At 34.0% G+C, this 12,532-nt stretch overlaps 2 protein-coding genes across 3 annotated transcripts; one reads left to right on the forward strand and one right to left on the reverse strand.

Moving 5' to 3' along the window:
- The first annotated feature begins 21 nt into the window (after positions 1-21).
- Positions 22-4,514, forward strand: LOC133296342 (signal recognition particle subunit SRP54 2-like). 2 transcript variants are annotated; one of them, XM_061495307.1, is made up of 10 exons: positions 22-367; positions 465-564; positions 920-1,073; positions 2,184-2,334; positions 2,417-2,565; positions 3,131-3,231; positions 3,358-3,515; positions 3,692-3,806; positions 3,920-4,013; positions 4,147-4,153. In XM_061495307.1, the coding sequence occupies exons 1-10, from the start codon at positions 137-139 to the stop codon at positions 4,151-4,153; spliced, it is 1,260 nt and encodes a 419-aa protein (XP_061351291.1). In that variant the 5' UTR covers positions 22-136. The 2 variants fall into 2 exon arrangements, with proteins under 2 accessions (XP_061351291.1, XP_061351290.1); XM_061495306.1 differs by having other exon boundaries at positions 3,920-4,514.
- A 1,151-nt stretch (positions 4,515-5,665) lies between these two features.
- LOC133296344 (PX domain-containing protein EREX) lies at positions 5,666-11,015 on the reverse strand. Its single transcript, XM_061495309.1, has 10 exons — positions 10,723-11,015; positions 10,527-10,637; positions 10,286-10,384; positions 10,101-10,187; positions 9,526-9,634; positions 8,680-9,377; positions 7,088-7,252; positions 6,762-7,004; positions 6,288-6,503; positions 5,666-5,949 (listed from the first exon to the last, which is right to left on the reverse strand). The coding sequence occupies exons 1-10, from the start codon at positions 10,936-10,938 to the stop codon at positions 5,692-5,694; spliced, it is 2,202 nt and encodes a 733-aa protein (XP_061351293.1). The 5' UTR covers positions 10,939-11,015; the 3' UTR covers positions 5,666-5,691.
- Positions 11,016-12,532: the final 1,517 nt, after the last annotated feature.

Here is a 12,532-nt window from a genome sequence, read left to right on the forward strand (position 1 = left end):
TCTTCATCTTCATCTTTTTTTTTTTTTTTTTTTGATAACAATCTTCATCTTCATCTTTGTTAAAGCAAGAAAGGAATCATCGTCTTCATCCCAAACCCTAATTCTGCAAATAATTTGTTGAAGAAAGCAAAACAAGATGGTTCTGGCGCAGTTAGGGGGGAGCATTTCGCGTGCTCTCCAGCAGATGAGCAATGCGACGGTGATCGACGAGAAGGTTCTCAACGATTGCCTGAACGAGATCACTCGAGCTCTCCTTCAATCCGATGTTCAATTCAAGCTCGTACGTGACATGCAGACAAATATCAAGAAGATTGTCAACCTCGACGATCTCGCTGCTGGTCACAACAAGCGCAAGATCATCCAACAAGTACACCATTATCTTCTTCTTCTTCTTCTTCTTCTTTTATTTATTTTATTTTTATTGGAAATAATATATTATTGCTTTTTGTGGATTTTATTTCTAGGCTGTGTTTAACGAACTCTGCAAAATGCTGGATCCTGGGAAGCCCTCTTTCACTCCCAAAAAAGGAAAAACAAGTGTCGTTATGTTTGTTGGTTTACAAGGTATGTTGACTGTTTGTTAATTTACATGTTTACAATTAGGGAAATTATATATTTACCACAAAAAATGTTTATCACCCTTACAATCAACTTAATCACTGATTTCCATTATAGTCAATCCAACGGTTATACTTTTTGAAAATTATTGAATTGTACTTATTAATTAATTATTAATTTTCAATAAATTATAACTTTAGATTGACGGAAACCAACGGTGATTAGATTGGTTGTAAAGGTGGTGGTAAACAACGGTGATTAGATTGTTTGTAAAGGTGGTAAACATTTTTTGTGGTAAGTATATCCTGCCCCTTACAATTATTGATAGATAGATACTTATATGTTTTTGAAATGAATTCAGGTTCTGGGAAAACCACCACTTGTACAAAATATGCATATTATTATCAGAAGAAAGGCTGGAAGCCAGCTCTAGTGTGTGCAGATACTTTCAGAGCTGGTGCATTTGATCAATTGAAGCAAAATGCCACTAAAGCTAAGATCCCTTTTTATGGAAGGTACTTAGTTGGTATTTGTTATGGGTTTAATATTGTATGCAAGCCTAGAATATAGTACTGTTTCCTTTTTGAGGAGGAATGCGATGATGGTAGTGGAGATAGTTGAACTAAATTGTAGATTAATGGTTTGCGGTTAGTTATGCAGCATACATAGCCCGTGTTGATGGAGTGCGACCACAGTTATATTTACTGCTTATAACTTTTATGTCAATTCTGAAACTATGAGATGAATAATCCTTCAAGAGGTCTGGCTGTTTCTTTCGGGGAAATGCAATCTGAAGATTTAATTATAGAAAAATGGTCTTTAGTTGTTAGGGGAGATTGGAGTCGGTTTTTTAAAGGTCGTATAGTGTACATTGTTTTGCTGTCTCGGAATTTAGTAATTACTTCTTAAGGATGAATTTTGCTTTATATTGGGTAATGGCATCCCAAGCTTGCCTACTAGCGTTAAGTAAATGTTAAGTGAGGACAAGGTTAGATTGGTGATGATTGAAGAACAAAATAACCTTTACCAATTCCAATTCCAGGGCATATAATTGGCTTTGGCTGTTTATCACCTAGAAATTATATTCTATCTTCTACACTTTTTGAATCCCACTACCAAATTTCCTTATTTCGGTTCCAATTTCTGCAAAAGTAATACCATTTTCTCATATTTTACCTTCTTTCATGTTGTTTCTTGTTAGAGAAAGATAATAAGACGGGGAAAAGAGAGAGGGAAAAAGGGGGGATGTAAGGAAAAAGGAAGTTGTTGGCACATTAAAAGTACATGGGTAATTTGGAAGGTATCATACAACCAACAGAGCAAATACGAAGCCAATAACAAAATGCATTATCCTTTTTTTTCTTTTAACAAAGGATATCTGTTTAGTCTTGTCTGATGATTTCACATCTTTTTTTTTTTTTTTTTTCTTTCTTTATTTTTGGGAGTGGGCATTCATATTCAACCACATTTTGTTCTTGTTATAACTTTAGCTCCTTGCAGATGAGTTATGATATGCTGTGCTTGATATCATTGGTTTATGGCACCTTTATATCAGTTGCATTTCGTTGTCTATGATTTCAATGCTCAAGTAATTATTGCATTGCTGTGTCCTCATTCCTCAACAGCTATACGGAATCAGATCCTGTGAAAATTGCTGTTGAAGGTGTGGATAGATTCAAAAAAGAAAACTGTGATCTTATAATTGTTGATACCAGTGGGCGGCACAAACAAGAAGCTGCTCTTTTTGAAGAAATGCGTCAAGTTTCAGAAGCAACGGTATTTCCAGTTTATGCTATATGCATTTGATATCAATTTTCCAAGCCAGTAAATTCTAATATCTTTTCCTTGCATTGTACAGAAACCAGATCTTGTTATATTTGTTATGGATAGCAGTATTGGACAGGCTGCTTTTGATCAGGCCCAAGCATTTAAACAGACTGTTGCAGTTGGAGCTGTAATTGTTACCAAAATGGATGGCCATGCAAAGGGTGGCGGTGCTCTTAGTGCGTAAGTGTTACCAGGATAATTGTATTATATTTACTATCAACTTTTGCAACTACAAGGATTTCCTCCACCCCACACTCGCTAGTCGGGTTTAACGAGGAGTGGTTTTTTAAAAGGGACGAACCGGAGCAGTGGTAAAACTGTTTCTTCGTGACTGAAAGGTCATGGGTTCGAATCCAGGAAACAACCTCTTTGTTATTATGCAAGGGTAAGGTTGCGTACAAAGATTTCCTTCACCCCATATTCGCTAGTCGGGTTTAACGGGGAGTGATTTTTTGGTTTTTTTTTTTGCAACTATAAACAAATCAATTTAGAAGCTGATAATGCACTAGCCTAACAATCATACATGCAAGCGTATAGCAAATTTTTTTACCTAAATTTGAACCGCCTTCATGGTTTAAATTCTACATTATACGGAAATTAATTTTACATGATTGAAGCATTTGGAAAATTAGTGTTATATTCCTTTGAAATGAATGTGCTTGTATATATTTTTATGCATGTATAATGTCTGTATACATATTATGTGGTTTGGATACCTTAAGTCTTATTCATTTTATATGTGCAGTGTTGCAGCAACAAAGAGCCCTGTCATATTCATTGGAACTGGAGAACATATGGATGAGTTTGAAGTTTTTGATGTTAAGCCATTTGTCAGTCGCCTATTAGGTGCGTACTTTTGGGTTTTCTTTTTTCTTCTTACCCAATACATTATTACTCATCAAGGACATGCTATAATGTCCAAGTTCCTAAAAATATTGAATCTTTAGTCTTGTCAAATGGCTTTTGAACTAGGCATGGGTGATTGGTCTGGGTTTATGGACAAAATTCATGAAGTTGTTCCTATGGATCAACAGCCTGAACTGCTTCAAAAGCTGTCAGAAGGAAACTTCACCTTGAGGATTATGTATGAGCAGTTTCAGAACTTACTTAAAATGGGTCCTATCAGCCAGGTAAATTACCTTATTATGTTTAATTGGATTTTTTTTTTTTTTTTCTTGATACATTTACATTTGATGTGCCATACAGACAATGACGGATTCAACCACATTTGTTCTGTTATTCCAGTATAATACATTAATAATCGCTTCTATTTTCTTTTGACTAATTTCTTCGGTGATTTATGTAGGTGTTTTCCATGCTTCCAGGATTTAGTGCTGAACTAATGCCAAAAGGCCATGAGAAAGAAAGCCAGTCAAAAATTAAGCGTTACATGACAATGATGGATTCAATGACAAACGAAGGCAAGCATTATGAATTGATTGTTTCAAAGATCAACTTTACGTATACAAGGTTCAGATTTACATTGAAATAGCATTCCTCCACATGCTCACCTTTGACCGCTAATATGTTTCAGAGTTGGATAGTTCAAACCCAAAGCTCATGAATGAGTCACGTATGATGCGAATAGCTCGAGGTTCTGGTCGTCTAGGTAGGGATGTGATGGAGATGTTAGAAGAGTACAAACGTCTTGCAAAGATATGGAGCAAAATGAAAGGGCTTAAAATACCGAAAAAGAGTGAAATGAGTGCCCAATCCCGAAATATGAATGCCCAGCACATGAGCAAAGTCCTCCCTCCACAGATGCTGAAGCAAATTGGTGGCATGGGCGGTTTACAAAACTTAATGAAGCAGATGGGATCTGCTAAAGACATGATGGGAATGTTTGGTGGTGGTGGTGAGTAGTTGATTGAGCAGGGTTATGAGCTGAGGATAGTTGCTTATCGCAGGGCTAGAGACTCAGTTGAGCAGGTGATGCAGTTCGACTGATGTTGGATGCGCTGTCTGCAAAAGCCTAAATGCAAGATTAAAATTATATTTCCCTCTTGTGTACATTTTCTTATCTAGTCTTCAGGTGGCAACCAGAGTAATCTCATTCTTAAGATTCAGAATGCCAAACATTGCACCCCCTCTTCCCCTTGATCAATCGTACTCAGGGCCTTTTAGGATGACAGTGGCAAGTTCAGGTGGGCCTTTCAAGTTCAGGATTCACACACGTTCTAGGTTGGAAACAAGGTTGATGACTGGGCTTGCATATAGAGGTGTTCATCAACCGATTCAAACCGCAGTAACTGAACCGAAAACCGAAAAATCGAAAACCGAAAAAAACCACAAATTTTAATTGGATTTGATTGGTTTTCGGATTGATTGATGAAAATCGATCTAATCCAAACCAATCCAATATATTAATTTTTCTCTACCTACTTGGGTCTTTTTCTAATCATAACCCAAAAATTTCTAAATCCAAGATCCATTAATCCATTAACTAAACTCAAGAAAAAACCTAGTCACGTTTCATTAACAAAATTTCATTTGTATAGAGCTTCATATCTCATTGTCAAAAAAAAATTATATTATCGTTTATTGATGCTTTTGTATTTAAAAAAATAAAATTTACAAAGTCAATATATAAAAAAGATGTTAATTGCACAATAACCATGAAACAAAGTCAAAAAATTAAAAATCGATCCAATTCAAATCAAAAAAAATTGAATTGGATCGGATCAGATTTAATAAAAATTCAAACCGAATAGATGATTACATGATCAAACCGAAGGAATTGGATCGGATGATTTTTACTTTCAAAACTGATCCAATTCAGACCGCGAACACCCTTACTATGCAAAACCATGGCCGGGGAACTCATATCTTCCTTTCTTCAGAGGACGGCCTAACTTTGGTGCAGAGTGACTTAGTGGGCATTGAGTTGCCCAGAGCTTGTAGCTAGCTTTTCTGCTTTGTGTTTATTTTCCGTTAGTATTAAAAAAGAAAAAGAAAAAAAAAGAATTCAGAATTTTCTTACTCGAGTAACATTAGAAAAATGATATGTTGCTTTTTTATATTGATTGAAGGGAGAGGCGCAAGTATTAATTCTGGTATTAAATTTGTGCTGACTACAATTGATTAGGTAAAAATTGGTAATCACATTAACCACAACACCACATTAATTCTGGTGGAACAATAAAGGGCATGGTTTGTTCACTAAACGTGATGATTGGCTTTTATGATTAAGGCGTTACTGTTCGCAAACAATGTTCTTTAAGCAGGAAAACCATGCAGTTGCAAAATTATAGATAATATTAACTAACTCAGTAATATACATAGGGTATGCATGAAGTATAAAACATGTCATCTTTCTAAGAACTTGCTTAGAACAGTTTTTTGTAAATGGATTTCCTCTTCTTCATCCCCCTCAGATTTGATACTTGAATTTAGAGCACAACGAATAACAGAATTGATTTGTTTCCTTAAACTGGCATTGTCTACAAACATATCTGCCAGCATCTTCCTCAATTCATCATACGTTATCCCTGTATCATCTGTAGTTATATTGCGGGTCTCATCCACAGCAACAGCATTTTCTACATCTTGTGCTAAGAGCTGTGCCTGTTCCCATATTTGCAGACAGCATGTAAACAAAGTTAGTATAGAAAATTGCAAATAGGAAACTACAGGGCAACATGCAGTAAACAGGGTATAACCCATACGATGATGGCTACGTGTACTTTCAGATAACTCAATTAAAAATTTGACAACTCTTCAAACACACACTATCATAGATTTACACTGACAACAAAAGCAGATCAAATCTAAGCCATATAGCCATTGAATAACTCTATAAGATACATCCCTTTGAATGGCATTCGAGAAAAAAGATGCCAATGAAAATAACGATGGGTAAAGAATGCAGGGTAATGTCCAACGTTGGAGCTACAATATCATACCTCTGCAAGCAAGAGACCTATCCGATTATCTGATGTTGCTAATAAATCCAAAGCATCAGATGGCGAAGTGTCAACATTTAGTTTATCTTCCTCTTCAGCAAGGAAGTTTACACTACACTCCTGAAGCCTCTTCTGAAGGATTGCACATTCATGCAGCAATTTTGCATTAGCATTATGAGAAAGTTCCATTCTTTGCTTTTCCTTCTGGAGAATTTTCTGAATAAGATACAGCAAAATAATAACGTGAGATTAACTAAATTTCCAAACTTCTAGGGCAAAAGATATTTCCAAATGTGTGAAAAATACATGTAAATAAGATTATCGGAGGAACTAGTCAGAATAGATAATTGCATCTGCTCTACCTCTTCCTCTTTTAAACTCATTGAATCAGTCAAATTGATAGTTTCCAAGTCTAGAGGAATGATAAAATTATTCAGTGCTAGTTGCAACATACAAGACCAGAAAGGACCATACCTCCACGTCTACTTTTTCCTTCATCAATTCACTGAGCTGCTGCTTCAGTTCGAACTGAGAACTTCTAAGGGACTTGACTTCCTTTATTAGCAACTTCACATCTGTCTTTGATTTCATCTCAAATTCATCATGATGTTTCCGCAAGTGCTCAAATTGTTCTCTAGCCACACCTAATTCTTGCTGCAACATTTGCTTCTCCTGAATGATGGATGCGTTTGTTGATTCTGCTAGCAGCCTTTCATCCTAAATCATTATAACATTTCACCATAGGCCACAAAAATGGAATGGCATGCAATATTGATTAAAGTTAATAATCACAACCAGACCTCTTCGAATTTTAATTTCATTTCCGTCTCCAGGCATTTCCTTCGAAGTTCCTCCATGTCCCACTGCATTTGTGTAAGCCTTTCCTTTTCATTTAAAACAGCTTGCTGCATGTTTTCTCTGCAATTCAGTCGAGTTGTTTCAAGTTCAACCTCCAAATCTTTGACCTACAAGTAAATTTAAATATTTGAACAAGAGTATAAAAGTCCAATAAGATATCATCACTTCTTTTCACTTTTCCATCATTGAGATTCAACTTGTTTCAACGAAATTAGCATATCTCTGTTCAGTTACTAGTCACATTTATTAAAAATTAAAGGTAGCCAATAAATAAGTAACTACATTTTCATAATCAACACTCTCCACTTTTGCATAATGAGACTCAATCTATTAGAAGGATCTATACAGAAACTAATTCAGTGCTAAAAATGAATAATTTCAGCATTCAAAAGGACTTGGTGGTAATTATCTAACAACTAACAATTGCCAAAAATCAATTTAGTCTGGAAAAAATGTTGAAAACATTCAGTGTGGGGACCATCATTGACTACATTCACCAGCAACCCTTTCCCAATCTAAGTTATCAAATGATAATATTTTCCTTTTGTATAACCTCATTTATTTTATTAAATGCAAATATTTTTCTTTAATACATATTTAACACTGAAAAAGAAAATCTTTTCAAACATTACAAATTCAATGCTTAATTTTTCAGAACTAAAAGTTTTTAATTTTGTCAAATGCAGAGAAAACAGAATATGATTCCTTAAATTCTAGTTTTGACATCATTCAAATTGCAAGCCATTGTCCAATACTAGATCTGGGGTAAAAAAAAAAGGAACTTTGTAACAATGCTATTGATCATAAACTTACTTGGGATCTCTAGAACAGTATTTGCTTACTTGGTCATTAAATTTGACACATTGGAACCAGGAAATTGGAAATTATAGCTGAACATGATACTTCTTGTATTGAAAAACTGCTAATAACATCCATTTTGAACCCCCTAATCTCCTATGGTAAATACTTTTGACTGCTCAATCCGCATACTCAAACAACAAAATTTTCTGCAGATCTACTCATAGCATACGTACTCCTCCAAAAGCCTGATCTAGTTCTGTAAACAATAAACTTGTTCAACGGACTTCAAATATAAAACCAAAAGAGCAACCAAAGAACTTCACATTATTCATTTGCTTACTACTAATGGAGTACAGATTCAGAAGTTAATCCGCAATGAATCAACAGCGTGAAAGATAATTTGGCCAGTAGATGGCAGTTCTGCAGTTTGATAATTTTATGCACAGTGCTGCCACAAATGAGTATGAGCATGATACAGAGTATTGAAACAGTTTAAATTCTGAATTCCTAATCGCATTGTGCTTAATATGAACAACAAGCACATAACTTTATGTATGGCATTGATTTTAGGTTTAAAGAACTGAGAAACCATGTGCTGCCAAGGATAAACATCATGCAGCTGCTGAAGATTTATCCTAACTACATTTACTGGAATCAATAAAGCAAGTGACAAATGAAAATGTCTATTTCAAAATTCAGTAATAAATGAAAATCTTAAACATATATTGAATACCTTAGTTATGAGATACTGTCTTGCAGCCATTTCTTGATTCAGTCTTGCTATAAGATCCTCCACATCTGTTTTTGCAGTGGCCAGTCTCTGCTTCTGTGTATTAAGAATTCTGTTCAACTTGTTTCGTTCATCCAAATGAAAAGTCACCAATAAATCTGAGTTTCTGGAAGGTTCATGGATCCCAGGAAGGTTATGGGAAGCATCCTGAAGCAAAGTGGTCACAGTTGAATTTGATGTTTCAGTATTCCTAGAAGAGCTTATATCACTTCCAATGCTTTCTGTTGACAGTCTCTTGACATCAGCTTTCAACTTATCATTTTGTACTGCAGGTGTAAACTCAGTTCCATCAAGGCGAAGAGCAATAGCATCAGCAGGAATCTCAGTGACTTTGTCTGTACTATTATCCGCATAAATAGAGTCTTTGCTGGATGTGGCATGATCAACAGTTGTTTCAGTTGGATTAATTAAGTCATGTTCTAATGTTGAATTATCCCTGCCTTGATAAGAACATTTATCTTTTCCATGCCTTGGTGTTCCTAGATCAGAGACCTCATAAGGGGTATCATTACCAGAATTGGATGCAGCAGTTGAACTATGAGCCTTTACAGAACCATGTGCGTTATCTTGGAACATATATGATCGTGGAGTACCACTAGCAGATGTTTCATCTGAAATATGCTGATTCACATCATGGAATGCTGAAAAATATCAACAACAGAGAGGAGTTAAAAGTTTGTAGAACATCACGATGGACTGTTTTCATACTCTTTCAACTAACGAAGAACTACTTCAAAATCTAACATAAAATGATAAAATGTTATATTTAGGTTTATAAGGAAAACATACAAGATCTAGCAGCAGCTTCTAGCTCAAGAAATATTGCTGCTGGGGCACTTCTTGATATATCAATGTCCGATAACAATTTTTCCATCCAATCCGCTAATAAGCGCCGTCTCTGTAAGTGACCAATTTGTCAGTATCAAACTGCATAGAAGTCATTTGGCAAATAGAGCAAATAATCAAATGTTAAAAAAAAAAAAATTCTCAAGCTAAATAAAATTAGAGTAAAATATCTTTTGGGTCCTCAACAAATATCACAAGTCCCAATTTAATCCCTTAAAAAAAAAATTGACTTGTGATCCCTTTAAAATTTAAAATAGATCCACGTTAGTCCTTTTGAGAAACTAAGGTGGGTCTTATTTGAATTTGAATTTCAGAGAGACCACGATTTTGACTAATTAGATCTATTTTGAATTTCAGAGGTACCACAAGTCGACTTTCTTTTTCTAAAGGATTAAAATAGGCTCTGTAATTTTTGTTGAGGACCCAAAAGATACTTTACTCGTAAAATTAAGAGCAAAACAATTATTGCAGTAAATAATACGTAGTGACAAGCAACAAAAGATGGATAAGTTATGAACCTCTTCCAAAAGAGTCTGGCTTTTGATTCTCAATATCTTTTTTGGTGGAGCTGGAGGCAGATTTTTCATGGGAAATTCTTTTTTCAGCTGGAAGCAAAAATAAGTTGCTCATAACTTAATACTGAAAAGCAATATTATTTTTCCCCCCACATAAAAGTACACCTATAGATAGAAAACACACTTACTTCAGAAAACAAGTTCAAGAAATCATTAAATCTGCGTAATACTATTCGAGTAGTGGTGATTGCTTCCGGGGATTGTATACCAACTTGAACCCTGAAAAACTATAACCTAAGAAAGTTAAAAAGTTAAAAACAGAACGCAATTGCAAGAGTTGTAAAAAGAAAAAGAAAAAGAAAAGATAATAATTGGGTACATTTATAACTTATAAGTAATTAACAAAAAAAAATCGATGAATGAAAATACCACGATAGGATCAGAATTTATGGATTGGGGAACAGCAACCCATGAAGGAACCGTAACACAGAAACTCCAACCATTAGGAGGATGAATCGGCCAAACAGTGTTGCGTCCATCCTATAATCATAATTAATTATAATTTGATTTGATTACAATAGAAAAAAGAACAAAACATGAATAGAGAGAGAGAGAGAGAGAGAACCCATTTGCGAGGAGGAGGGCTCCAATCCATGCCGAAAGGAAGAGGGGAGGTTCCGTCGTGGCGATGGAACAAAACGGTGTCGTCTGGGCGATCATTATCATCGTTTTGAAAAGAGTGAAGATGATGTGCGAAGGGGTTGATAATGGGATCTGAATATGAGTAACCGTAACTGAAATTTATGTCAATTAATGACAAATCGTGTGCGTAGGGATGCATCCTTCCTTCTCCTTTCTTCTTCTTCTTCTTTCCTTTGTTACGACTTCACAGTATTCACCAGATTCACCTCAATTTCTCTTCTCTTAGCTCCTTCATCATTTCAATACCAGTGTAATTTCATTCATATAGGTCTAAATATTTAATATTTAATACTGTCATAATAAATATAAAAAACATATTTTAATATTTAAAAAAAAAAAGGTTATATTTACAACTCAAATAATTTACAAACTCTAATCCTTAAAAATAAATATTTAATGTTTGTCATTTTAAATTATACAAGTTATGTTATTTTAGAATAGAGATAGACACAAGAAATGAAAATTACGAGGACAAAGTGTGTGATTTCTTTTTAATTTAAATTTTAAATAAAAAATATTATTTTATGTTTATCTCTCTTAAAATAACATAACTTTATTTCATTTAAAATAACAAAACACTTTTTCCTTAAAAGAATTACAAAAACTTTTTTGTAACATCTTTTATAATTGCTTAGCATGCAATCTTACTTTAAATTAAAAAGTATAAGATTCTCACGCAGCTTTAGAAAATAAAAAATAAAGCATATGATAAAAAAAGTTAAAATTTAATTATACATAAGGCTAAGTCAAATACATTATTTCTTGTTTCTAAACTATTTACATCAAGTAGGAACTTTAACTAATCTTTTCATGAACTCCGTACTGTTCTTATCATCTTTAGTCACTAGTGTATTACCCCTGCGATGTACGGGGGAAAAGATCAAAATATTTGTCGTCCGCCGTAGTTGGTTAATCGCACTGCAAACTTTATACTTATAAAAACCTGTATTGCTATCTTATTTTTTTGCAAGGATTTGTGCCGTTAGTATTTGGAATTTTATGAATTAGTATTTACAAAAATTAAAATCTGAATTAGGAATTTAATTATAAAAGAAGAATAGTGGAATTTTAATTTAATTATTAAAACGTGTTGGCAGGAGGGGCAGAAAGGCCCACCGGGCAAACCCAGATTGCAACCTTCTTTTTTTGGGTAAGCAACAAAGATTGCAACCTTTAACTATCAATATTTTATGTAAATAATTATTTTTTTGCAAAGATTTGTGTCATTAGCATTTTGAATTTTATAAATTTGTATTTACAAAAATTAAAATCAGATTTAGGAATTTAATTATAAAAGAAGAAGGATGAAATTTTAATTTAATTATAAAAAAGTGTTGGTGGGCCAGCCCTTCGGGCCGAGCCCAGTTTGTCACCTCTAACTATGAGCATACAAAATATTTTTATATTTATCCACACACAAAAAATGTTCTTATAGTCACATTTAGGTTTTTATATTTTATCTCAGAGATGGTCTTTCATTTATTACAATCAGATTTAAAAAATAATAATAAATATTATTTTTTGCAAGAATTTATGTCCTTTGTATTTGAAATTTTACAAATTTGTATTTACAAAAATTGAAATCAGATTTAGTAATTTAATTATAAAAGAAGAAGGATAAAATTTCAGTTGAATTATAAAAATATATTAGCGGGCCGGCCCTCCGGGTCGAGCCCAGTTTTCCATCTCTAATTGTCAGTATTTTATATAAATAACTTTTTTTTGCAAGGATT

This window comes from Gastrolobium bilobum, unplaced genomic scaffold (genome assembly GCF_033153095.1).
Source record: "Gastrolobium bilobum isolate Gb01-03AN ecotype WA unplaced genomic scaffold, APGP_CSIRO_Gbil_v1 utg4031, whole genome shotgun sequence".
In the NCBI taxonomy this organism is placed as follows: Eukaryota; Viridiplantae; Streptophyta; class Magnoliopsida; order Fabales; family Fabaceae; genus Gastrolobium; species Gastrolobium bilobum.